Source organism: Nothoprocta perdicaria, unplaced genomic scaffold (assembly GCF_003342845.1).
Source record: "Nothoprocta perdicaria isolate Ctin4 unplaced genomic scaffold, notPer1 scaffold_25, whole genome shotgun sequence".
NCBI classification, from domain to species: Eukaryota; Metazoa; Chordata; class Aves; order Tinamiformes; family Tinamidae; genus Nothoprocta; species Nothoprocta perdicaria.
This window is the reverse complement of record NW_020455477.1, coordinates 4,643,251-4,670,599: the sequence shown is the minus strand read 5'-3', so window position 1 is coordinate 4,670,599 and position 27,349 is coordinate 4,643,251. Positions and strand designations below refer to the sequence as shown.

The following is a 27,349-nucleotide window of genomic DNA, read 5'->3' as shown; positions in this document are numbered from 1 at the left end:
CTATTTCCTGTTTTTTCTTAAGACACAAACCATAAATGTTCCTGCTCACCTACAGGACTAATTACAGCTATATATGTAAAATTTGTCTCCCCCCAAAAAAGTGTCATTTGCTTTATCATTATATTAGCTTATCAGTACAGTTTCCAGAGACTGTCCAGCCTTCACTTGCTTTCATTGAAGTCAGTGCAAGATTCATTGACTGTCAGGAGTTGAGCTCTCAGAATAAGGCAAGGATGCTAACTTTTATGCAGTTTGGTGGGATATCAATGGAATATCAATGAAATGCACCTTCACACAAGTATGACTACATGTGAGTAATAGCCACAAACTAAAGATGTTGCAGAATAGGTCCTGACAAACATGCATGTGTAAAATGATGCAAATTCTTACCTACTATGGAAAGTAATACGAACAAAGCTTAACTGACATGTTTGATTTCTTCTGAAAGCAATACAACTGTGTGAAATTAACATATTCTAAAAACAGTATTATCCATAAATAATCAGTGTTACAAAATTGAATGAAATCTAATATAAACACATAATTAAAATATAATTACAGAGCATATTTGTGTATACAAATTTTCTCTATTTCTATATGGACTAAGCTTCAGAATTCTGTAAACTGAGGCATTCATCGTGCTTAACATGGCGGAATATTTTGTTCATTTTTTCATTATTTTATTTTGTTTAGTCCTCTTCCCATCAAACATGCAAACACTGTCATCACCATTTTTGGCTTCACTTCAACCAGATCATCCGGGAGAGCATATATACGAGCACCAATTTTTCGAGCAACAGAAATCGCATACCTTGGAAAAAATCACAGGAACAGAATAGTTTTTATTTGCATCTGCAAAGGAGCTCAAATTCACAACAACAGATTTTAATAACAGGACATACCTATTCATTCAGTACTTACATTCTAGGATATTATAAATTTTACATTATTGTGGAAAAATATTCACAATATTAACAATTGTACTGGCAAATGTTTTGTTAGTGATTATCAAAGTATTTATTTTTCTCAAAACAAAAGGAGTTATGGCAGGCTATCAATAAATCAATTACAATGGAGTTGTGGTAGGTCATATCAACAGTGCATTTGAGTTCATGTTTTGAATATGAAAAAATAGCTATAGACCATTATTTCCTAAAATTTCATTTATTCTAATTGAAAAAATCAAACTGTATTAAGGAAAATTTTCACCATTAATAAATCATTAAGTCTTTTTTATAACATCATCAATTCGTTGTATATCCTGCCTTTAAGGAAAATAAAGCATTCATTTGAAACTTACTTAGCATTATTCAATTTGTCTTCATCTGAAAGGTTTTCTCTTTTCACCATTTCTGGGCGAACTGCTTTTGGTGCAATGGCATCTATTAAATCTAGAACAGGTAAACTAGTGCTAATTGATTTGTCCTAAAAGAAAAGACAATAAAAATTAGCATGGAATTTTTCTGCTTTCATAATGCAAAAAGCCTTACAGCACATCTTATGTATGTATTGAAAGACAGTAGTGTACTATTGTCTCTTAAAAAGGGGCCTAATGTTTTTATCATGTGGAATCTGTTAAAGGTTCTCTCAATCTTGGTATTACTATGCAAACAAAGAGCATAAATCCATTTAGTGAAAGCAGAACCCACCTCTACCCTAAAGGAGGAAAAAAAGAAAAACAAAGAAAAAAACACCTTTGAAAGAAATCCAGAAATGAGAATTGCCAAAGCAATAAAAAGATGTTGCATTTGCTTACTACTCCTTCTCCCTTATTGGAACTACTTCCAGCAGGTTGCCTATATATCCTTCTTCTTACAGCCTTTGGGACTCGGATGTTATTCCAAAGCTAGTATTAGGATCCCAGCTGTGTTTTGTCTTTAATATACGAAGTGTTTTGTTCTGTTCTTAAAATAGCATGTGCTATTGCCACAATTATTTTTCCCCCCCACCACTATGGCTGATAAGCAGCTTAGTACAAGATAGTATCAAACCAACAATGAGAGGGCCAGTGTGACTGGCTGCATTTCTTCAGAGGCTTAGCACAAAAGTCCATGAGGTTTTTGCCTTCACCAGTGTCATGGAACGAACTAAGGTTACAGCTAAGGTTTCAAATCCACTGGAGTCCCACAAAATTCCCCTACTACTTATTCATAAAATGTATAATTAGTATATATAATGTATGTACTATACACTTTATTTGGAGATCTTAAAGCATGGGATGTCTCCAAGACCATAAACCAAAGCACCAGAAAGTACTGTCAATACTTTGTTTTCTTAGTCCTAACGCAGTGTCAGAGAGATTCCATTTATCTGCTACACCATGTACTGCAATAATACAGAAAAACATTCAAATCACGAATTAGAATATATGATTTTTTTATAACTGATTTGACATGCTGAACAGTGCAAAAAAAGATGCCAGTAATTTAAACTTATTTATACCAGCATTATACTTCTCATTTCCACATAAATTGTATCCCACTGAAGAAAATAAGATCAAGACCTGTCTAAATCCTCTCCTACAGGAAAAAGAGTATTTTGTTGTATCAAATTATTTGATATTACCTTATGCCTAAACCTTACCTAATTCAATTTCGTTACATGAGATCTCAATTATTTTACCTGCTAGGCTCTTATCTTCCTGCTGTGAATGACATCAGTCTATAACTGCTTCAACGGGTATAATGAACCTGTATTAAAAGGCTACATTTGTGTGCCATTATCAATGCTCCATTTCTAAAGAGGATTCACACAGCATGACAAATTTCACATAAGTGACTTTTCATGCTTAACACCTGAAAAAAGTGAAATGAAGACTTCCTGCATCAGTTTACTCATGTTTACTGAATGGGAAAAGGTTCCTGCAGTACTGTGAAGTATTTGCTGACATGGGCCCATTCTGGTGCACACAAGCAAGGCTACAGCTGCAGAGCAGTGAGCTGGGTCACTTGGCTCCCTCTGCTGCCTCTGCATATGAGTGAATGGATTCTGAACAGATACTAGTGAAAAATGGGGAAAAAAATCTAATTTCCAGAATTGTCTTCTATACCCTCAAATATAAAAGGGCACAAATTCAAACATTTTGAAGGCAGCTGACATGTCACACCTAAATTGATCAAAAACTCCTCTTGAAAGTTTAATTAGTCTTACAAGAGCAATTACAATTTCCTTTTTGCTATTTCTTACTAATAGGACTGTAGAATACTTCTGAAGATGCAGAATCTCAGAAGTATTTCCTGATGGGCTTAGTCTATGTAATGCGATCCACCGTCAAAACCAATTGTTAACAAGATCAGATTAAAAATCCCACTTCTGATTATATTTGGAAAGAAGGAAAGTAAATTGATTACCTTGAAACTGCTAATTGAAGTTTTCTTATTTGCATTTGCAAGTGTCTGATTCACCCATTTAATAATAATTTCATCATTTACTTTTTCCCCCTCTCCAAGGTCTGATAATACATTTAAAGTATACCTTAAATAAAGAAAATAAAATCAGAATCTGAATCAAGAGAATGACAGAACACTTCTCTGCTAAAGGAAAAAAGAATAAACAAAATGAAATATTACTTCAGAGCAGTAATGGTGTCAAGTACATATCGACATAAGATATCTTTACTTTATTAACTAGTTTCTAAATTTCTAAATTGCCATATTTCTTCAAACACTATATATATATGTAGCAGTATTGCAGCCTATTTTAGTGAAGTTTATTTCCATAAACAAAACCCAACATCATGAAATTTGTTCTTCCATTACAGAGGGTTCAAAAGATTGTTTTATTTAAATTGGTGAAGATAGCCAATTTTGACCTTGAATTTATTGCAGTTTCATCTTCTCTGTAGTACTTCCCACAGCATTAATTATCATTACAAAAACATCACTGTATAATCATGTTATCTATATTTTAGGCCAGTCTTTACTGTAGAGTATGATATTTTACTCAGATTATGAAACATTTGCACCTGATGGGAACATGTATGTGAATGCACCTGTTTATTTTAGGTGAACTGAACACTTGTCTTAAGTTGCCTTGAAATACATTTTATATATTTATATATACACACACACATAATGCATATACTATACCTAAAGGAACACATTACCTTCTCATCAGCTGCCAAACCAAAGCCAAAGTCAGTGTTCGATTGCCCTCATTTAGATCATGTCCAGCAATACCAACCAGGGAAAACTTGGCTTTTGTCTTCCCAAGCTCCACTGCATAATTACAGTTCTCAATCTAGAAATAAATGTTTAGCATTTACAAATAATCAGTAAAGAACATTAAAATCTCTACAATATGGACCTATAATCCATATGTATTCTCAGTTTGGTTTAGTGTTACTCATAGTAAGATTTAAGGCTGGAAAAAGATTTGAATAGAAAGATAGCCTTTCTATACTACACTGAAATCACAGTGCAGCTTTACTATTCTTACAGATAAAAACATTATGCACAAATTATGCTGGAAGAATATACAAGTGCTATGGAAGGGAAATTTCTCCTGGTATATGGGCATTAGATGCCCTGTCAGGCATGGCAATAGCCATGTCATCCCAAATTTTTACTTAGATAGCCCAGTTAGACACCACATTAAGTATTACAAAAAACTATCCAGATTTAAAATCCAAAGTAATATGCCTGATAAATCTTTATTCTTGAAGTAATACCCAGAAAACTCCTCCCTCCACCCTTTTTTCTTGCCAGAACTGTCCCACGAACATACAGATAGAATACTACAAACTGCACAACGGGCAGCAGCGACACTGCACTGTATCACAGGGTATCTACGCACCTTCTTCATATTGCCCCCGAGCAAAGGATAAGGAGGTTTGTTCACATGGCTCCAATCAACGGGCACACGAGTCATATCATACAATTGGAAGATTATCAAAGCATCAGAAAGGTCACTAATCAAAGAAAAATAATATTTTTATCACAAAAGATGGAGTTCACAATGAGAGTACAGTACCTACATCAGATCTACATCAGTAGATCAGACCACTGGAAGTGTACCTAAAGCTACTGAAAAAATCCAGTTGCATACAAAAAAGTAGTTATAGTCTTCAAAGAGATTAACCTATCCTATGTATTGATTCCTGACATCACATAAGGAAATTTTATCTTCAAAATTATTTTCACAAATCTCACTGAAGGAGAAGATTTTTCTACTTTAATTGTTTACTTAGGATAGGTAACATCTAGGTAAGCAGATCTATTGATAGATCTGATGATACTATCAGTCTATTGATAGATCTGAAGATCTATTGATCTGGATTTAGTGTTTGAGAACTTTACAAAACGTTAAATACTCAGGCATACTCTTCACTCTCACCCTTAAAGACTAATCAAAAACAGTATACTTCAAGTATTAATGTCTTCCTATGACAAATTACCTTCCTGATGACCCTCAGCAGCTTGCCAACTAAAATTAGTAGCTAGCTGCAAGCACTCTTTTAGGCCATTTATAGAGTATATGGCTTGGCAGCAGCAATAAGAGAAACAATTAATTACAGGAGCATACGAAAGCAGATTTCACAGTTGTTCTCTATCATATCTTTTATTGATGGCATTTAAATTAACTACTAGCACAATTTGAAAGTGATCAGGTACATCTAAGGAAGACACTAAAATATATCTCCTTTTCTGTCTTTTCCATAGTGAAATCAATCCATTTAAGCTATTTTTAGCTGTTAATAAAATTTAAATTTATAAAACCAAAAACATGTCTTATAAAACGCAAATTGTCTTTTTCCAAGCATATTTTTGCTTCCAAAACAAGTGAATAAAGAAGCATACACAACAACATAGGTCTAGTATTTTTGTATCCTGAGTCAAATAAAGTAACATGGTTCTACAGACTAGTTTTGTAATTTCTCTTGCAACCACGTGGAACAAAACATGGAAATCACTATTTCAACAGAAGCAAAGACTCCCTTTAATACCATTACTTAACTATAACAGATGCTCAAAAATATCCACTTGATTACATCTAAGGGAGATTTAAAAAAATATCAAAAGAGAGAAGAAAAATAAAACTCTTACCTGTATAAGTGGTTAACATATGGGCTTACACCTAGGGAATTCATCCAGTTTCTAAATGTCCTTTCCTCCTTACTTTCCCCTGAACAGAAAAGCACAATTCTCTATAAATTACTTGGATGCAGAAGATTTAAATGACTCATATGCATAATCATCAAGTTAATATAAATAGTTCCTGCACTATTTTTTTTGTCTTAGATTTAAGAGCTCATTCTTTCTATTACAGTAGTCTAATACATATAGTTATCACATACTAAGTATAAACTCTGTAAGGTTTATTTCCTCAGCAGTATATAGCAATACACTATCTGCATACTAAAAAATACAATATCTTTAATATTTAAACAATAGATTTGTAGCAATTTTGTTGTGAATCAATGCTGCTTACACCATTAGCTCTCTAAGAAGGACATACAATAATTAGACCGGACATCTCAGCCTGGAATATCCTCATAGCTTTGTTCTGCTAGGCTGATTATCCAATGAATAAAACCAGAAAGGATATTGGGAGGAAGCAGTTTCCTCCCTGCCTCCCCTTTAAAGGGTAAGAATCTTTGAATAAGAATTTTGTTGATTTGTTTGTTCTATTTGTAGGTGGGTAAGTTTATCTGAGAGATTTGTGTAGTGTGAAAACTGTATAATTTAGTGCTGAAATTCAGGTTGAATACAGATTAAATGTTTTTGTGAAATGAAGTTAATGTTTAAAGGGGTGTTTATCATTAGAAAATCTATTCCTACTTTTTCAAGAAATAGAGTTATATCATAACATGAATTTTTAGACCAAAAGATTACAGTTTAAACTTAGGTGTCTTCCCCTTTTATAAGAGAATTCACTTCAAAATACATTTAATCAAAGCTGTAATTCAAAATTAGATATTTCTAAGAAAGATTTCATATGTGGCTTATTCTGCTGAAAATATCAATTTTATAAAAAATAAGCCAAGTTAATTAGAAAAATATATTCATTTTTTCCTCCTAAGTTGAGGTATTTTATATGCAACTCAAACTACTATTTGCTTCAGAGTCACTAAAAAAATCACTACATGCTAAGCCAAAAGAAAAATACTATTCTGCAAGGTCTTCAGGCTGTCAATTGTTCTCATTCATTTCTTTCCACACTAAAATTTCAAAGACAGTGAACTGTTACATCCCTGGACAAAAATATTAAACTTCTATTTTTCTGTAAAAAAGGTAAAGATCAAGCAGAAGTATGATACAAAATAAGTGCCATTTATTAATAGTAATATAAGAGGTTATAATATTTTGAAGCAAGTCCCCTTTTTGGTAAAGTCTATAAGGTTACTGATTTTGGGGGTTAGTTTGCAAAGTCTGAAAATCTTCAGCTGTAGAGTACTTTAGGGACACTTGTATATCAGAAAGGCTAAATGAAGTCAAATATATACTCAGTGAGATACTCTGCAACTGCACCCAGAATTTTAGGTTGCATGCTTAATACCACCAAAAGAATTGGAAATGGACAAGCAGGAAGAAAAACATGCAAACTGGGAAGTGCACTTGTGGCTAGCAGGAATTCAGAAACTAGAGATAGCATACTATATTTAATATGCCACTTTAAACAATCCCTTTATCATGCAATACATAAGCATTCATAAGTTTTCCAGATGGCTGAGAATTGACCCATTTTTTCTCTCCATTCAAAATATACCTTGTGATCCTATCAGGAGCATATCTTCTGCTGTGCGGTGCAGCAGATAGCCAAAATCATAGGAAAACTGCAGAAAGGGGGAAGAGCTACACAAAAGAAAGAGGAGCAATTTGGTAGTATCCTTCACATAGCCATCCTTCTTCTCTGAGATCATTATACTATGGAATTGAGTGGGTAGTAGCCATAAGGATGAGGTCAAGTATTCAAAGGACTTCAAATACTTAAACTCTTCATTTTAAGTTAAGCTCAACAGAGTTTAAGATGCAGTTTTGCACCCCAAGTTCAGCTGGCCTAAACCCTCTCGTACTAACAGCCTTAAAGGCTGCCAATGGACTAAGCAACAGCAGCAGCAGAGGCAGCACACATACTGAAGGATATGTGGGTGGATAAAGTTCCTCCTCTTCCTCCCTCCTTCTGCTGTGGAGGCTGCTACACCTGAGGGATGCGCTCTCCACATATCAAAATGGACATCAGACTATCTGGGTGGTAGAAGACTGAAATTTGTGTCCAATACTCTGTCTTAAACCAAGGAACAAACAGACCTGTCAATACTTAGGGAGATAATGGGGAAGAAATCTTTGGAAAAAACAAAGACTCTTGAGAAACTCTACTCACCCACTTATCCTCACCTATTTACAAGCCTAGAGCTTTAGAACTAGGTTTGTGGAAGCTTCCTACTGGTTAAGCCCACAGAAGGAACTAAAGAGCAGTTGACAAGTTCAAGCCTTGTCATCATTTATATATGTTGTATGCTTCTTTTAGTCCCTCCCCCCTCCTCCTTAATTATAACAGCATATTAAAACAGAAAAATAAGAACAATGCAAAAAATCAACCAGAGAAAAGGACAGAGTTACTTAAAACACTAGAAAAACAAGACTGCAGAACAAACACTTCTATGGAGTACAGAAAAGTACTAAATACAGTACCTACATTAGGAGGGGTCAAATCTGCATTTCATGAAGCAAAATAGGAAAGCAGTATAAATTATGAGTCAGATTACAACAGCCCATCTATGATGAAATTACATCAAAATGAATGTCTTATTTTATACATCAGTAACATTAAAAAAGACAGCAAAACCACCAGCTTTTATGGAAGTATAAGTAACAAGAAAATCTCACACTAACAATATTGCTCTTTGGCTGAAAAAATTACTTTGACTGTTTGTATCTATATGCCATCATATGAATTCACATTCATGGACGGTAACAATGGCATGAAGCCTATACTGTAAATAGCAGTTCAAATTTGTCCAGTACTTACCAAGTACTGTGCTTATATAGTCGGTGGCTTATAACTTTTCCAATCTGTTTTGCTGAGACTTATCTCATCTAAATATTTTAGGAAAGTTCAGAAACCAGTTCAGTTTTTTGTGTTGTGCCAATAAAATTCGAAACAAGCTTTCAATATTTCAAATACCGGTAAAGACTTTCTGCTAGCTGCAGCTTTTTATTCAGAAGAGACAAGCTGAACTGAACACATTCCACCTCCATATGCTTCCTGTATATATTTACAATAAAGCTGCAGCAAAGGAAGAACAGACCTTTCCTTCATTCTTCCTGGACACCTACAGTGACAAGGGACAGGGCAGCTGATACAAAGCACTGTCTCCTGTGCTTTAACACCTCCACCACAGCTGGCATGCACAAAACTAGCAGAGAAGGCAGCCTGAGACAAGACTGGTCTGGCAAATACAGCATTTGTTGAGTAGGGGTGCAGTGGAACAGGCAAGTTGTGGAAAGAGAAGGAGCAGGAAAGAGGGAATATAGACTCACCTAGACAGTAAGGAAACCTGACAGGAATAGTAATAGGAAGGCAGGAGTAGGCAGTGCAGAGGAATGTGTGGACATTGCTGGTGATTCTCCTGACTGCAGCAAGCCTCATTCTCACCATTCCTCTGAGATCAGAGAACAACTGTGAAATACATTCACGGGACCTGTTTTGTTATCTAGGATTAGCTGGTCCACAAAAAGGAGAACAGTCACATACTGCTGCCAATAAGCAGTGAGAACTGTCCCTTTAACGTTAAAGTTCCAAACTTGATACCATAGGAGCAATACGGCTTGCTGATCCAGAAGGCTCTTTTTATCAGTTTTCCACCTTTCAAAAGAGCAAGCTAATACAGTTTAAATATTGATACAAATACTGAAAAATATTTTTAAAAGCTATTACAATTGCATAGTCAAGTACTCTGAATTAGGAAAAGCCAAAATTTGCATGTCAGGTAAAATATAAACAGTATAGAAAAGAACACATGAAACTAGAATGGAAAATAGAACTTTTTTGCTCCTGCAAATGAAGTGATACAAAATTATTTCGGAATAGCCTTTAGGCAGGCCAATACAAGTGAACAAAGTTCCACATTCCAATATTTAGAATAATGGGCACTACTACTGTCAGCTGATACTGAAAGCTAACAAGAAAGCTTTATATACTGCTGTTAACACCATCACACAGGGATTCTATATTGCAGTCTAAAAGAAACACTAAAAAAGAGATCTCTAACATTATCCCATACATGCTTAGCAAGATGAGTACCTTCTAATAAATTGAGATCATATTCTGAATTGTCAGGCTTGTGTAAGGCTGGATACGTGTTAAAGAGATTTGCAACAAAAGCCATATTGAGTTTAGGGTTGCCTGCAACCACATCAGCTGGAGTAACAAACTGTCTGCAGCCCAATTTTTCAGCCTGCTGGAGCATATATTCAGCCCTCTTCAAGTCATTTTTTTCCTGAAAACAGGACAAAAAGAAAGTAAAATCAAAATAAAAATTAAACTTGCAATGAACACCAGCACATATAGAATACAGAATATAACTTGTCTCTCATCTTTGTAGCACTTGTAGTTAACAACTCAGGAGGAAATGAGTCAGTAACTGAATTACTGTTAGAACGAATTAACAGCCAGTAATTCAACATTTGTATACTCTACTTGCTCTCAAAAACCATCTTACATGTTATTGATACTGGTTTATAACCCGTAAGAAAACACAAACATACAAACTGAACATATGAACAAGACAACTTGTATTGAACACTTCCTCCTCCCTTCCCCAAAAATAAAACCAAACAAAAAGATCTCTTCACAGGAGAACAGAGGCCCCCCTGTAAATTACAGAGCAGCAAAACTGAAGCAGGATGCTGTAATAATCACTGTGGAGGACCCAATTAGAAGGAAAAAGGTTGGGCATTAAGATAACTCCAAAAGGCACACAACTCCAAACTATAGCTCCAAAATGCTTATTTGGATCATATAGCTCCAAATTTTAGACTTGAGGATGCCTAATTCTGTTCTAGTACCTTCCTGGACCTTCACTCAGATTCTTCTTCATTCAAATTTGTTTCCTTTAAGAATCTCATGTAGCATTTGTATGCTTTACAAAAAAAGCAGCGCCTGGAACAGCTTTGTAGGATGCTAGGCATATGGATAGAGGTCTCCAATAATCTTCTTTATGTTCAGCATACTTACCTTAAACCCTGAAAAGTCAATTTTAATGGGAACTTCTTTAAAACCATCTCCTTTGGGTGCAATCTGATTTAATAGATGGTAGTACGCTCTTGAATCCTAAAATGAGTAGTAGAAATATTTTAAAACGTGCAAATACTTATTCTCATATAGTGATGTAGTGCTCTAACAGTCTAATAACTCCATACCTTAATATCTTGACTGAAGTTACTGATTTTCTGCCACCCTGCATTGGTCAGATGATAGTTGACCCAGCGTAGCAAGAGTTCTTCTGGAGAAAGCTTCATTAACTGATCTAATTCTTCCCCTTCATTTAGCAAAGCTATGAGAGCTAAAAGCAAGTTTGAAATAAAGCTGAAATCATTGCTATCATGGTCTCAAAGCATTTAATTCAACAAACTGAACACATTATACCCTCTTACCTTCATTTCTGGAGATCTCAATATCAGCAAAAAGGCCAACTTTAATGATCTGCCATAGCAGTCCTAATACTAAGTGTGGTTTTCCTTCCTGCAAATCTTGTGATCCAATATTGACAACTGTGCAGCCAATAGCAGATGCTGAGTTCAGGGCCAGGTTTAGGTTTTCCTATTTGGAATATCAACGTTCAACAAGTTACAAAGGTTGTGATTCTTTGTAAATTTGCTCATAACAAAACTGCAAGTGCAAGTTCATAACTCCAAGGTTATTAGGCAAGTTTTTGAAATCATAAGAAATAAGTCAGTGGTTCTTAATAAAGCATTGCACTCTTTCTTTAAATCAGTTGTCTTAGCAAAATTCAACACAAAATAGTATTGACACCATTAATAGGAGCCCACTAAAACATTTTACACAGCTTGGATCCTTGAAGAATAGTCTAACCAAATTAACTTTTGTAATCCATTAGTATCACAAACACAAATTAAACAATATTGCCCAAAACAACACAATCAATCCTGTGGACATATGCGTTTATACAAAACTTTGCTCTGTGCAAGAGGCTGCTGATATCTTTTGTATTTTACTATTTACATTACTATTTGTATTTTCCTGTGTCATTTTCACTACTTACAGAAACAGCGTAAGCACATGTAGCATCATCTTTGCTGATGCATCTTTTTTAAATAGGTAGAGATTACAAAATCCACTTGCAGAATTTAGTGTGTCATAAGTTTTGACGTTTCTTACTTTAATATCATAATCTGTGATTTCAAGTGCACCAAGCAAAAATATTGCCTTTTGAGAAGTTCTTAATTAGCATTTTCTTTTCTCACTAGGTTAACAATTTATGGCTCTACTTCCCTGTTCCAGATAAGTTCTATTCTGCTCAAGCTAAGGTATTAATTTTCTGTTCTCAAACACGCTCATACCTTCAAGCCACCTTCTCTTATTTAACACAACTAAAATAAAGCTTCTCATCTTCGATCCAAGGTACTTCCCACTACTGAAAATACATCATTCTACCACATACATGCAGTCACACAGGTATTTTCTATACTGTATTGCTCTAGCAACTGTTGTCCTCCACTCAGAAGTTTAAAATTATTTTGTATAACTTGTTAAGTGTTTAATAATCTTGAGAAGTAATTCTCAAGATTAAAGCAAAAAGCAGGATAGTGAACATGGAAAGAATGCAGTTTAAGACACAGAAGAGTCAAGCATATTCACTACAAAATACAACTTCATGCTTTAACATTTTAAAATACATGACTTTGTCCCTCCCCTCCCTGTACCCCAGGAAGACTATACTTAAAGCTATAGAAATATGTTCTACTTTATCATTTGTAACAGATTTCTAACCATGTAATACTTACAGAAATTGTGAAAGGAGTGAGTTTCTTTTTATTTATAGCCCTTTCATCAATTGTATCAGGTTGTGAAAAGTTAATCATTTTGCTAAGGAGGGAAAGGCAAAATTATTCAAGATTACATTTCTCAGGAAACATTTTATAATTTATAAAAACACTAGTACTTTAGACTGGCTGTAAAGACACCTTACGTGATAAGGACTACATCCTCCTCTAACTATCTTCTCCCTATTAAATAATTGTTTAGTTGAATAGCTGCTTATATTGAAAGAGCAAAGCATGGCTGTATTATCAAAAAAGTTGAGAAGAATATAACTACAAATTAGTATCTTGTGAAATCATTTATATTGTAAACTAATAAATGTCTGCTCTGCATTCATATAGCATCTTACATCTTCAAGATTCTCAAAGATTAACTTATCAATACTAATGAACTAATGAATGAATTCATTCTAACGAATGAATACTAATCCAAAACATCCTTGAATTTCCCTGTGTTTAAAACTTAATTTGAGATGAATTTCTTTTCCTTCTCTTCTCGGCTTTAGACTCACCAAAGGAGAATGCCATCTGCAAGGGATTTAAAGAGACTGGCATCTGAAGGGTCCATGGGGAGGATATGCTTGCAGTCTGGGTCATCTTGTAGAGCTTTATTTATCCAGTTAACAAAAGCAACTTTTTCTTCCTCTGAAAAGAGCAATATGAACACAGTATGAACACATACCAATGAACAGCAAATTAGGGTCAAACAAAAAGCTACATTTGCAACAAAGTCCCTCAATTTCAAAGGGGCCAATAATGAAAGAAATCAGATGAACAGCAAAGTAAGCAAGAAAAAGCAGTGCAAATTTATCTTTATCCTAATGCACCCTCTGAACATTCAGTCATTTTCTCTAGGGTAATGTAGGAATCATAATATACTGATAAAAATACTGCCTAATGAGTTTAGTTTCTCAGTGATTACACTGAGAAAACCAAAATTCATAATCAAAATTGTGTAACATATCAATATCTATAGCTTTGGTCTAAAATGCAACATATTTGCTTTGCCTTCTCCTAGGACTTGAGTTTAACAGCATTTCTGAGACTATCATCAGAATTGCTCTGCTCTATTTACCCAGTACCTTGGCCATTTTAAACAGTCTCTTTCTCTCTCTCCGTATCTAGCTTACAGATTTTTTGTCTCATCAGAATCAGAATAAATCCAACCACTCTGCAGTACCCATATTGCCAGAGTACAGGTAGCATTCTCTTCCCTTTGCTCAAGAAATGTTCAAGATGGATAATTACATCTGAGTCATTACACTTCCACCACATCATCACACTCAGCTCATCATCAATCAGTTGCCTGACAAAACCAAGCCAGTGTCTCTCCCCTCAAAATAAAAGGGAGTCTAAAGAGTTAGAGCCCATCCTACAAACTTGCTTTAGAGACTTGATCAGGTATCCTTTGAGATGGAATATTCCCTCTACTTTGAGGATATACCAAGTGCAAACGCTGCTACTAAGAGAATACTCGGATAGATGGGGTATTGTCACCTTCAGCTAATCACACGATCCTTCCACAGACAAAAAATTAATATACTTCTGAAATCACAACCAAACTCACAACCTGCCAAGTAATTAGGCACAATTACCAATGTATGTGACATGCCACAGGGGAGGCTAGAAAGACACAGGTGATTTAAAAAGCAGCTTCTCAAGCATGAGGCAAAAGCCATACAGCTGTGAACAATTCTGTAATGGCACTGAGACAGCTGAGGGGGCCGTTCCAGCCAAAAAGCCTATATATGTTTTGTTTTTTATTTTGGTTAGGATTCTGAAATGAGAATGGAGACTCATTTTTATGGCACCATACGACTAAAAACAAGGTAACTCTGATATCTGTTTTCTAGAAATAGCCCCCCTCCTCCCCCAAAGACTAATTATTTATACGTTTGCATTTGTCAGTGCTTATTTTCATTTTTTGCTCTGGCAAAGATACAAAATGTTACTTCTGGGTGCAGCACAAAGTTAGCAGCAAACTGAACAGGCCACATTTTAAGGAAGTACACTAGTAAACAAGTGTCTTGCGCATCTTCAGGTACTTTTCTTCCATTAAATTTCTTTCAATAGCAACATTTTCCACTAGATTTTTCTTTCTCTGTAGTCCAAATTTAACACAATGTTACCTGCCCCTCGCCTTTTTTTTTTTTCCTTTTTTTTTTTTTACCTGAATAAGAGTGCTGTGTCCCCTCACTAGATATTGAAGATGTCCCTCCAATTGCTGTAATGCCCTGCTTTTTGTTTATCGATTTTCGGAAAGATTTGCTAACATCTTTACTTTTCAATTCCTGAATAATCTGAAAAAAAGAGAAAAATAGATGACATTTTTTGTGACTGATCATACTTTCAACTACCTAAGTACTGTCTCTAGAGTCAGGAAATATTCCTACAGCCAGTCAGCCTAGACATAGGAATTCCTAGCATGTCACTCTTCAAGCAGTTAAAGAACATTTTTAAGAGCTGAGAAGTATTGGAAGAATGACTTTCCTGTACTCTTGGTAAGTCTCATCAATCAGCTCCTGCTGACACATACATCTCTATCCCTCTTTAAGTTGCATATCATATGAAGAGCAAAGCACAGATATTTTTCTGAAGCAAACATATTAAAGTACATAACACATTCTATACTTTAAGCAGTAACTTAACTAACACTTCCTTGTAATAAGAAAAGTTATTAAAAAAATCAATCAGCTATGAGTTAAAGGAAAGTTTGAGAGGAATATCTTACAGAGACAAATTCTTCAAAGTTGATTTTTCCATCTTTGTTGCTATCTGTTACTGCAATAATTTTTTCTACAATCTCCCGGACTTTGTAGCCAGGCAAGGGAAGGCTGGCTTCTTTGAAAAGGTCTTGAAGCTCATAATCACTGACATACCCACTGTTGTCAATATCTGTAAAATGAGAATATTTACTGTTGTAATGTTCATGTTAACCACAACACAACAAACACCTCCACCCCACACCCCCCAGATGATACAAATACAGAAGTGAGAAATGGCACTGCAGTTCTGGATGAACTGTATTTCTCCCCATGGCTTTAATACATATAAAAGAAAATGAAAAAAGCATGGGAGTGAGAGCCACAATTGGTTAGGAACTGTGTCATTTTGTATTGTATTTTCTTAAGGATTATTTTATAACCCCAGAACACAATCAGTAACAGAAAGTGGAAAAACACATTGCAGGAGGGCTTACTAGAGAAATATACTTGATCTTTAGACATTGATTGTTCTATGCTAATTTCCCTGTAATCCATATTATTCTGGGTAGCTTCTATAGAGTTTCAGAATGAGTTGAAATTTGGCAACACAGAACAAAACATGGCAATATCAAAACACAAATTCCACAATGACTTCTTTCACAAAACCTATACGGCTCTGCACTATTAATAGCACCCTTATTTTCTCAGCTAAAACATACCTATTTTACTAAATGCTTCTCTTAGTTCTTCAAGTTCTTCACGAGAGATGGTAGTTATGTTGTTTTCCATCTTCTGACAGCAGTAGCAGTTGTCCTCAATTGCTTATGTCTAATAATAAACACAAAGTTTTATAAGGCATCAATTCTAAACACATCCTAACAGAAGTTACTGATCTTTGCAACACAAGGTAACAAACCCTAATGTCATCTCCAGGCCTGCCTGTCTTACAATGATACGAAGTACATTTAAAGTACCTCATATATTCAGCAATTCCTTTTCCTGCGAATTTATAACAGCAATAACTTCACACAGCTGATATTTTCATTTGCACAGAATAAACACTAAGCAACAATCTACTTGCACTGCTTGAGCAGTTTTCCAGTGTCAAATTCTTAACCTTTCACTTCAACAAAACAATTTTAGAAAAATAAATTTCTAAGTGCAATGTATTCTCATAGTCAATTAGGGGAGAGTGCAATGACCTAGTGCTGCACCAAGCACTAGCATTTAGCCAAGAGTTAAACTCAGCAGGATACTTCCAAGTACCTTCCTATAACTTACAATCCGAGGCAAAAGTCGGATGAATCTCACTACTTTCATTTACATGCAGTCTTTTAGGGGAAAAAAAGGACAGCCTTTTCTAGCATCTAGCTTTTCTCAACAAAAGCTAGATTCATTTTTAAAATGTGAAAATACTGAAGTGTTAAAAACTGTAGTTATTCAACATATTTGGAAAATAGACAAGTAATCAGCACGCAGCTGAAGGTAGCCAGAAAGCAGAATTCAGCCAGGATATTTGGACTGACCGAGTTCCACAGAACACAGCCCTGAGTGTGGGTGGCAAGTTAAGTCTTTTTCCTTTGTGTCACTCAATCTTATTTAGCGTACTAGATTAAAATCCCACTTGTACATTTTGCTAAGCTTACTAGCAGCATATACCCTTCATATTGAGAAACAAAACAAAACGAACCCCCAAAGTTCAGAAAAAAATGGCCTTACACACAGACATTTTTGAAGTGTAAGGAGCTTGACCAGGAATCAAAATAAAGAATAAGGTTTGGAAAATTAAAGAAATAATAAAAACATATATGTATCAAGAAAGAAACTACCAGGATTGCAAAATAGCGAAAAGACACAGGATGGTCATTTGAAATACAGGAACAAGATATCAAAGCATAAGTAAAATATTTAACAACACAAGGTCAAAAGGCAGTTTTACAAAATCACTTGGTATTATTAGCATGAGTCAGACTATCAAAAACAATTTCTGAAAAATTTCAAAGTTATTCTACTCTACTTTTTTTCCTACAGTTTGAATTTTCCAACACATTCAGTGTTGGAAAACAGCCATCTTTGATTTCCAAAGATTATTTCAGAAACACCAGATACTCTGTTCTTGAATGAACGGAATAAAGCTAATTAATACCTCTAATTTAAGCTAAAGAGACAACTTTAAATACTGTATTATATAGCTACAGGGTAAATCAGTTGGTCAATTAAATGCCAAAAATGTTGCAATTATATTTTCAGTGTTTGGGAAAGATCTAGCTTGAACAACCAAAGACAATACCTAAAAATGCTAGACATTTCGGGCAACTGCAATACAAACCAGAAACCCCTAAGCTAGTAAGCACTCTGCACATGGAGAGTTGATCATCACCCAAAGTGTGCAGGCTACTCCCACATGATTTAAAACTAAAAAAGTTCACATATGTTGGCACATCTATTGAAATTATGACCATTCCCTGAAAAATAGTTTTATTTACAAAGCACATATTTGCCTGTGTCCTGGCAGTATCCAAATGGGATTACGATTTTCTGTAGTCTGTCTTTAGGTTATAGCATCTTCTGCTGCTCCAGGTTAGAGGAAGTACGAACACTGTTTTCATGCTGAGAAAGGCCCCTTGATCCTCTTTTTTAATCCCAGCCAATATGCTTAACATGAACTGACAGCAGCCATGCATCGCTAGCCTGCCTCCTGCACCCGGAAGGCCCTTTGTATCTGAAGACAATCCAGTGGATTTTCCTGGAAACGTTCCACACACGACATTAAGACAGATAAAACTGCTGCTGATGCACCAGGCCATCTCTGTGTGTGCGCAGGAGCGGCCCTGTCTGAGTAATGCCCAAGGAGAAAGGGGAGGGCACACAGCAGTTCCTGCCCCTTTTCTGACCCATTATCAAAGCTGTCAAAAAAACCAGCAGAGAATCAGCAAGCCCAGTGCTTGCTTGGCATCCCTGCAGGCAACTAAATTTATATTCCAGCTCTTCAATTTCTATTTGCCCTCTTTTCATGCTGAAGCTGCTTCTGCAACTGCAAGGGACATTACAAATATCAACTCAAGAGCCTATTTTCTTTTGTTAATTATATTTTGTCTGGCTTTACACTCACCCCTCTTCTGGTTCAGGTACAAATACCACTATTCTTGCAGCATCCTTAAATCTGTTGTTTCCAATGACTGCCAGGCTAGGATAATTATTTAATACAAGTTATACATAAGAACTACTCCATTTATGTCAATAATCAGGTATTGGTATCAGCATCTGCGATCTACAACTACAGTATGTAATTGTAACAGACTCTGCTGTACCTCTCAGAGAGACATTGTGATTGTATAACAAGTTTAGCACCTGGTAACCCTTTTTTTTCCAGCTTATATTTCTCAAACTCCAAAGATAAAACGTGATTATGCACTAACTAAACAAATTCTTTAACATGAAAGGATCAATTATTTTAGATGTTACAATGCAGGTATGTAATAAAGCGATTGTATCAGCAATTAAGTCTATTCCTTTATTGCTTTTCATCTTGATCACAGAATGAAGAATCAATAGGGTCAATTGATTTTATAATCTTTGATACTGTAGTTTGCACTAGTGTAGAATATGGAAGAAAGTTAATCTTCCTCTTACCAGTGAAAAGAGACTCAGGGAGATGTTAGTAGGGGAGAATAACACATCTGTCATTTAAAGTAGATGAGGCTTAGCTCATGCACACCACCCTCCCAAAGTAAGATAAGACAATCTAGCCCATCTGTATAATGAGCATTGGATTTTATAAAGGAAGGAAATAAATATATTCAGTCATTATGCAACCAACAGTATTTGAAGAAAGACTCAGTGTGTAGTTAATATATTCATGGTACAGTTACAAACAATTGAAAAAGGATTTCCTATTTCACAGTATTATAATATATAGTATAAAAGTATTAGTATAGTATATAATTATACAGCATATAACAACTACAATATATCAAAGGAGTTCTTCAAATATCACATGGCCAAACCGAGGCAGAGAATCACAGAATGATTAAAGTGGAAAGGGATCTCTAAATTAAACAGTGAGGAATTAGTATATTTCACATTGGTCTTTCCTAGAAGAGTATCAAACTAATCATTGTAGTAAAACTGTATCACTGAAATACATACTTTATGCTATATAGAAGACTTGCATTCAACTATTCACTCTATAGGAATTTATATCACTGGTGAATAATAAAAATGAACATTTTACACTATGCCCTCAAGATAAACATAGGTGACTCAGGAATAAGCAATAAAACAGGCTACTACATCTAATTGTCAGACTGGTCATGGGTCTATCTGAATTCAGTTGTGCAAGTACACAATAACTTCAATTAACAGGACAATTTCACCAGACTTCAGTCAGGATCAAGAGCATGTTGTACTATTATAAATATCTGGTTACTTTGAAAAGTCACCTTCTCTTCCAAACAAAATGCCTCTAGCTGCCTTTGATTGCCGAGGACACTGAATGGCCATGCAAATTCATCAACAGTATCAGTTTCACATAGTTTCCTTCACATGCATCATTCAAGAGGATCTCAGCCTACCCGTGCTTTGTATTGTTGCATTCAGCACAAGCAAGAAAACACATCAGTGGAAAACTCACCTGCTATAGAAGGAGCACATCTAAGAAAGTGATTCCAAAAAAAAAAAAAGCTACTGCATATCTGCATATAGAGTTCATAGCAATACCTTTCCTGAAGCATTGCATTTTTGCATTTAATTGCTTACAGTTTAAATACACTAACAATTTGGGGTCACTACTGCCCAAGCTGATTATCTTGAACCCTGTGATACTTCATTCTGATTTTGTTGATTAGTTATTATTCTAAATGCTCTAGGATTTTCAGCTGCCTCCAGTAAAGTACTGGAAATGCTTAACCCTCTTTAGGTGTTTGACTAGCAACTTAAAAATGTGTCTAGCCCATACGTATTGGCAAAATGATGCCTGCTCATTCAAAATCAATCTAAATTTAGCCAGACTTACAGAAACCCTCAAAATTGCTACTTGGCCATGTTGTGTCTAGGTTTATTAACAGTTTACTATCTGTTATTCCATCTGCACTATTGATGCTCTTGTCTAGTGCAGAAGGTGGGAGACAACCTCCTACACAATTGCTGCAGCCTCACAGCTGCTGAGACCCAGCATTCCTATTCATCCTTGTGCCCCAGACCAGGAATAAAGCAGGGAAGCAAACACTCATCTTCTAAGTTCCATACCAGAGCAGAAAGTGCCATTCAGCTTTTCCTTCCCTCACTGCTTTACAAGCACTTGTTTACAAACTCTGTGGTATTAATGAACACACGAACAGGCCTAAAGCATTCTAAGACAGTGACTTCCTCTGGGAAATTGGGATACTAAGATGACATAAAACAATACACATCATTGCATTACTGCTTTTGCTGCATTTCCTGATGTTTAGAATACAACAATTCATAATGTGCTGGTTGTAAGTAACCTAGGAGAGGAAGCCAAATTAAAGTATTCCTGCAATATAGTGCATACTTGCAAGTGGGTTGTGTGTGAAAACAGTGGGCACAACTCTGCTCCCATCAGTGACAGGTAGATTTTCTCAGAATACAAAGGTAGTACACAAATAAAAGATAATACAGAGCATTGGAAACAGAGATAAGCTTTGTCTCATAGAACTCTTGATATTGCCTACAAAACACTAACTCCTTAATCCGGAACAAAATCTTCAGTTTGGGAAAACCAGAAGAATTGCACCTAATATAATCTTTAAAATAAATGCTCTAAACTATGTATTTTATATAATAAAAATATAACACACAAACTTCCTAATATATTAGTGAGAACCGAATAAAAGTATGCAACACAAAATATTATGCAGTTGTGCCACAACAGGCAACAAATTCAAGGACATGGAAACAAAAAGTACGTTTCCTTAGAGAACTTCTGACATAAGAGCCCAAGAACTCTGCTCCAAACTAAAGGTTGGATCAAATCAATCTGGTGAAGTGACATTTGCTCTTGGTTTTATTATGCACAACCTTCGCGTTGGTGAAAGTTCAGTGGAAGCATGGGCTTGGTATTCCAGCTCTGCCAGGATAAACGCTGAACACAGAAGGAAAATGAAAGCATAGTAGGAATATAAATACACTTCAAACCATAAATCAAAATGACTTATGCTAGCTAAGTAACTTTCACTGTCACATACCTTAAAATATTTGTTTCGTTTTCCCAATAAAAATATTTTATCAGGGAAAGAAAGATTATAGAAGAGGTAAGAAAGAGGTAAGGACTTAGTGTTTAACATAAACAAGTTTCAGCTGTGAGCAATACCAACAACCTCAATTGGAATCAACTGAATCTGTAGAATTTCAACAGCTAAAAGCTATGTAATTTGTAATCAATAAAACAGCTTTATTCTCAGCTTCCAGGCTCTGTCCATTAAGCCATATCACTCAAATGCTATGCAAGTATAATGAAATTCCTTCCGAAAGAAATCTGCTTATGTTTAACACTGCTGTAGAACTGCACTTGTTAGTGCAAATACAAAGGTTTCTCAAAGTCTCAGTTACTTAGTCATTACATGCATGAAAAATCTGAGTAAAATATTCACTAACATTTCAATTTAAAAATGAACAACCATTGCCTCCAGTGATAAAACCTATATACCACAACGCTCAAGGACAGAGAAGACAAGACAAAAACAGCATTAAGAGAACGGGAAAATGGGAAATTCCCCCAGGAAATGGAAACTCATGTAGATGAGCCTTCTTGGTAAATAAACCCTAGAACAACCATCTCCTCTAGAGTGTTGGCAAATTAGCATTTGCAGAAACCACCAGGATTGTAACAGGCATGATCTTTGTGACCTGGGTATTAATCCTCCCAGTGTGAATCATTTTAGTGCTGCTTTGGCTTCCACCACGCTACCATAAGTCTAGCATAATGTTTACCTTCCCTTATGCAGCTCAAGCTAGTAGTCATAAAAGAGTTCAGAAAACCTGGTGTGAAACTGGTAAATGACACAGCCCATTTTTTCCAAGACATGTGTGACTTACTACAGTGGAGACTCACTTTCACCTCTGAATAAAATAATTTTTCCCACGTTTCACACATAAAACTTAGTCACAATCAGGACAACTTCTAGCCACAATTAAAAATTACATATACTTGTGATGAAGGTTACTCACATGAAGTATTAATAGGCTGTCCCTCCACTGTTATAGGACATAACTGAGTCTGCTCACTATAAATCAAAATAATAATGGTAACAGAGAAGTGAAACAATCCCTTCATCTCATCTACTTATCCATAAATCCCAAATTTGCCTTTTGAATATAAATTAGACATTTAAATACACTGTTTGGAAAGCAATATCTCTTTTCCATTTCACAGAGAGCAAGGTCTACCAAGCATTTCATTACAGCAGTGCGGCCAGCTACAAACTTATTAGCAGGGTGCTAGGAGCAAGGAAGGGGCTCAGCACAGATTAAGGTCACTTGGTCAAAGAAACTTCAAAAGTGGTAACAACATAATACTGCACCTTGTTCTGGGATGTATTTTATTGAGCCTTGAATACAAACCAATTTCATCTCTCCTCCTGGTTCAATCAGTTTAATATTCTGTTTCATTTTATATGACATTCTGGGTGTTATCTCCTCACCTGTGTTGTTCATCAGCAATTGTATGAGTAATCTCATAGTCTCCAGAAAACAGTTCATTACATTCAATAAAAACTATGTCCCATGCTGACTATTCATCAGACTGCCCTTTACACAGCAGGGCTTGCTTTCCTGGGAGCTCTGCAGGCTCCCATCACCAGATCTCTTCTGCTCCTCCTAATAGGAATTCTAGGAGCCTCCTCTCCCCTCCTGACCTCGCCTCCACATCCACCTGGCTTTCACTTCCAACCAAAGGTACCTTTGCTTGGGAAACCTGCTAGGCTGCCACGCTCCAAAGCAGCGTTCACCTCATCACCACTCTGGGTGTAGCAGTATTTCTGCTTTGTGCTATGGTGGCTATCACAAGGGAATTCGATCAGAAACTAGGAAATACCTTGCGATAAAACCCATCTTTGCTCTGCAGGATACAATTTCTATTGAAAAATCCAAACCTGGTTTCTCTGTGACATTTCGTTAAGGCCAACCATGCTAAAATATAAATGGAAAGCTTACACTAACAAAAGCAAGTGAGCTCAGGCACTCCACCCTCAAGTCATTCTTTTGTGCCTAGGCTGACATTACATATCAAGTTTACAACAGCAAAAGGAAATGAGTCAAAGATGCACTAAGCAAATGACACTTAATAGCCTTCAATTTATCAGTTTAAGTTTATGCACATACAGCTTTTGTCAACATGGAACTAGAATTATACATAAAATCACCATTACTTTTCCTGTATAAATATTCCTGCATGAATGTTCTCTAATATGCTTCTCAAGCACATGTGCTCTAATTGTTATATTTATTACTATATCACTATATACTATTTTATAACACTGCATGTTAATTACCAAACAGAAAAGTTAAACAGAAGTAATAGCTGCACCCACTTCTCAGAAGTCATGAGGCAGCCCCTAATTTACATGAGATCAATTGCAAAATTATGAAATGACAGAAAGTTTTAACATGATCAGTTTGGAAAGGCATCTATTTTCAAATACTATGTTATCTTCAGAGTACATTTTAAAGCTTCTCAATATAGTCCAAAGGAATAAAAACTTTAAAAAAATCAAACAGATTCTCACATAACTTTTCAACTCAATGTTAATTTGGCCAGTATCTTAAATTTTATAAAAACTCCATCAACTTATACAAACGGATAATACTCTACTGGTCTATGATGTTCCAGTCTCTCTCTAAATTACACTTTAGGTGTTACATTTATAAAAGGGATAGTATTATTCAAATCAAATAGCAGCAACTTTGATCTGATTATCTCCACTGCAGTATTTGCATTTAAGGAAATAAAAATATCAGAAACATTAAAACAAAGCACAGGTTTTTGACTATCCACTATCCACTAGCCTAACAACTTTTCCTACAAGTTTCACTGTCAAAATTCTGTTGCTGCCCTTGGCAAGTTACAACTTTACAATTTGCATGCTCCCCATTTGTCCAGATTTTGCTGGATTTCACATTCTAACTTCTACAGCCAGAGGGTACTCACCTTCAGCTGCTTAATCTGCAATAAAAATATCATTGATGTTTTTGCAGTATCTTTAGCAAGGTTACCAGTTCCCACCCCAAGCCTCCATTTCTCCCAGCTTCGGTGCTGCCTAAGAGGTAGGACACGTCACACACTGTCACTGTTCTTTGCTATGCAATTCATCCTGCCACAGGATTCAACCTCAGAAAAAAAATCTTTTTCTTAGACCAACTGGAAAATTATGAATCATTTTTTCCTTTCCTCCAAGCGTAAAAATAACACATAGGCAACACACAAAACAAAAAACAAAACTATGAACAAAGTTATCAATGAACAAACATCCTAAAAGGTAAAAGGGGAGGGAGATCTTAAAGTGCCACAACTGGTAACACCCTCCAGGAAAACAGCATTTCCACCTCTCCCATGGAGGAGCCGTTCTTCTCTGGCAGCCTCTGAAGTAAAAACCTCACTGCAAATACTCAACCTGCCGCAGAAAGCCATAGGGGTAGCTCTTACTAATCAAATTAGATTCAAGGCCACCCTAGAAGCTAATCATGTGAAGATCATTAGGTGCAATAATATAAATGCAACTTCATTCTCCTGTCCTCAGCAATTCAACTGACATGCACATATTTCACATGGAAGTGAATTACAGGTTCCAAATAGAGGGAGGATGCCAGCTTAAAAAAAACAAGTTTTCACTGATTTACCAGTTGGCAATACAGCCTTCTGTCACCTGGTAATTCCTAGTTCAACTCTGCATGGTTCAAAGGATTATCAGAAGATTAGGCTGATTAGATACTATACTACAAGCAAGCCAGGATTTTTCGTCATGGAAATTTCATAGGTTATTTTCGTTTTGCCTTTCTTCGGTGATCAATCTATCCAGGCTCTACAATTTGCAGCAAAAGTAGAATCATATCAAATGCATACAGTATCTGCAGAGTCCATGGATACATAAACGCTACCCCTTATCAGGTTTATAGCCTTAAGGAGGTATGTTTGCTCAAGTGATATAGGAACATACTAGGAGACCTGAGTTACTGAGATTTTTAAATCATTTTGAGAGAGAAAAAATGTTAATGAATTATTCAAAACCTCAGCTTTAAGATGCATTGCTAAGATAATGGGTTTTTTCTTTTTTTTTTTTAAGAATAGAGATCTTTCTAAAGATTAGAGGAAAAAGTGAAACACTGCCAACAGACATCCAAAGTCAAAATCAAAACAAGGCAATAAGTTTACAGAATCCTAGCTTTTACAGAAAATCTGTTTGTTTCTTTATACAGGCAACATACAGGCTGAATTATGAGCTGACAAGCCTAACTACTTATCCACAGAACAACCAAAAAAAACGTGGCTGCAAGACATGCCTGTGCTCTACAACTAGGGAGTTGAAACACAACTGCCTTGGAGAAGGTACATAACTGCTTTTCAGGATGAAGGAAGCTCTTCCATCCCAGTCAACAGCTCCTTCTAAGAAGCTCAGTTCCCCTTCCCTCCCCAGATAACTCAGTTCTCACAATAATAATGATCAGGGACATGAAAACCCAGCTGTGCCCTAACAGGCAAGAGTCACCCGACGTGTTTTGGCCCCGTGGACAGAACACTGTGCGCTACTCCTGTCCCCTCATGACCGCAAGACAGGGCTGAACAAACAATATTCATTTTGGGTCCCAGGTCAGGGTTAGAATTTCAGCCTGACCACAGCACAAGAGAGCCGTCTCGCTCAGGATTTGCTACAGCCTCGCTGTGCTCCCGTTGTCCATATGAAGGCTGCTGCCCTCTCGCCACATACTTGTTCTAGCTCACAACCTGCTCTGTGCATTTGGAAAAATCTGCTTTTACATGAATTTACATGCATTCCAAGCATTTCAAAGTCAGATGCCCTAGTCTTTTGTAAAAGTATATTTTAAGGATGACTTACGGGGGTCAGTTGTTTTTTTTTCCCCCTTTCTCTCCCATAATTGCAAAATCAGAAGCAAACCTGAAATGTTAGCCCACTTGCAACTAACAGCCCTGTAGCCCTGTATTTTCCACTACTATCTCATACCAAAAAACAAAGGCTTTATTAACCTGGCCACAACAGATAACATTTGATTAAATTATACATTGCAGCCATACAAAAAATACAAGTTTTAAAGTTTTATGCATCTGAACATGAAAATACCCATGCCCTTCTACAAAAACAATAAACAACTATATTTTATCCATCTACTTCAAACCAGTATAAAAATACTTTTTGTTTTAAAAGTTTTTAAATTAATGTTCTAAATTTTTATAAAGTGAGAAAGATACTGTATCTACACTGTAGTAAATACAAGGCACAGTACTCATTAGATAAAATCCTGTAAGCTGGTGATGCAGATCACCTCTGTAAGGAGACTTTTTGCTTAATTAAGCATGAGCATTGCATATTCTCAAATTTGATTTGTACCTCTTTCAGGCGTTTTAAAATGCCCCACAGTCGTGACAATTCTCAGTCTGCATTTAGCACT

The 27,349-nt window shown here is 35.9% G+C and overlaps 1 protein-coding gene across 1 annotated transcript; it reads right to left on the bottom strand.

The window, feature by feature from the left end:
• Nucleotides 1-27,349, bottom strand: PLS1 (plastin 1). The gene is made up of 16 exons (XM_026040085.1): nucleotides 27,289-27,349; nucleotides 16,429-16,537; nucleotides 15,736-15,899; nucleotides 15,175-15,304; nucleotides 13,517-13,649; nucleotides 12,969-13,050; nucleotides 11,598-11,763; nucleotides 11,364-11,506; nucleotides 11,179-11,274; nucleotides 10,246-10,441; nucleotides 6,045-6,123; nucleotides 4,795-4,909; nucleotides 4,106-4,239; nucleotides 3,351-3,474; nucleotides 1,301-1,425; nucleotides 1-811 (listed from the first exon to the last, which is right to left on the bottom strand). The coding sequence occupies exons 2-16, from the start codon at nucleotides 16,496-16,498 to the stop codon at nucleotides 676-678; spliced, it is 1,893 nt and encodes a 630-aa protein (XP_025895870.1). The 5' UTR covers nucleotides 16,499-16,537; nucleotides 27,289-27,349; the 3' UTR covers nucleotides 1-675.

Bases quoted from the DNA above. Each gene is read 5' to 3' on its own strand.
- PLS1 (XM_026040085.1), bottom strand. From the start codon at position 16,498: ATGGAAAACAACATAACTACCATCTCTCGTGAAGAACTTGAAGAACTA. The intron at 11,764-12,968 runs GTAAGTATTACA...TATTCCAAATAG, and splicing joins TCACTCCTTTCACAATTTCT to GAAAACCTAAACCTGGCCCT. The intron at 812-1,300 runs GTAAGTTTCAAA...ATTTTTTCCAAG, and splicing joins GACAAATTGAATAATGCTAA to GTATGCGATTTCTGTTGCTC.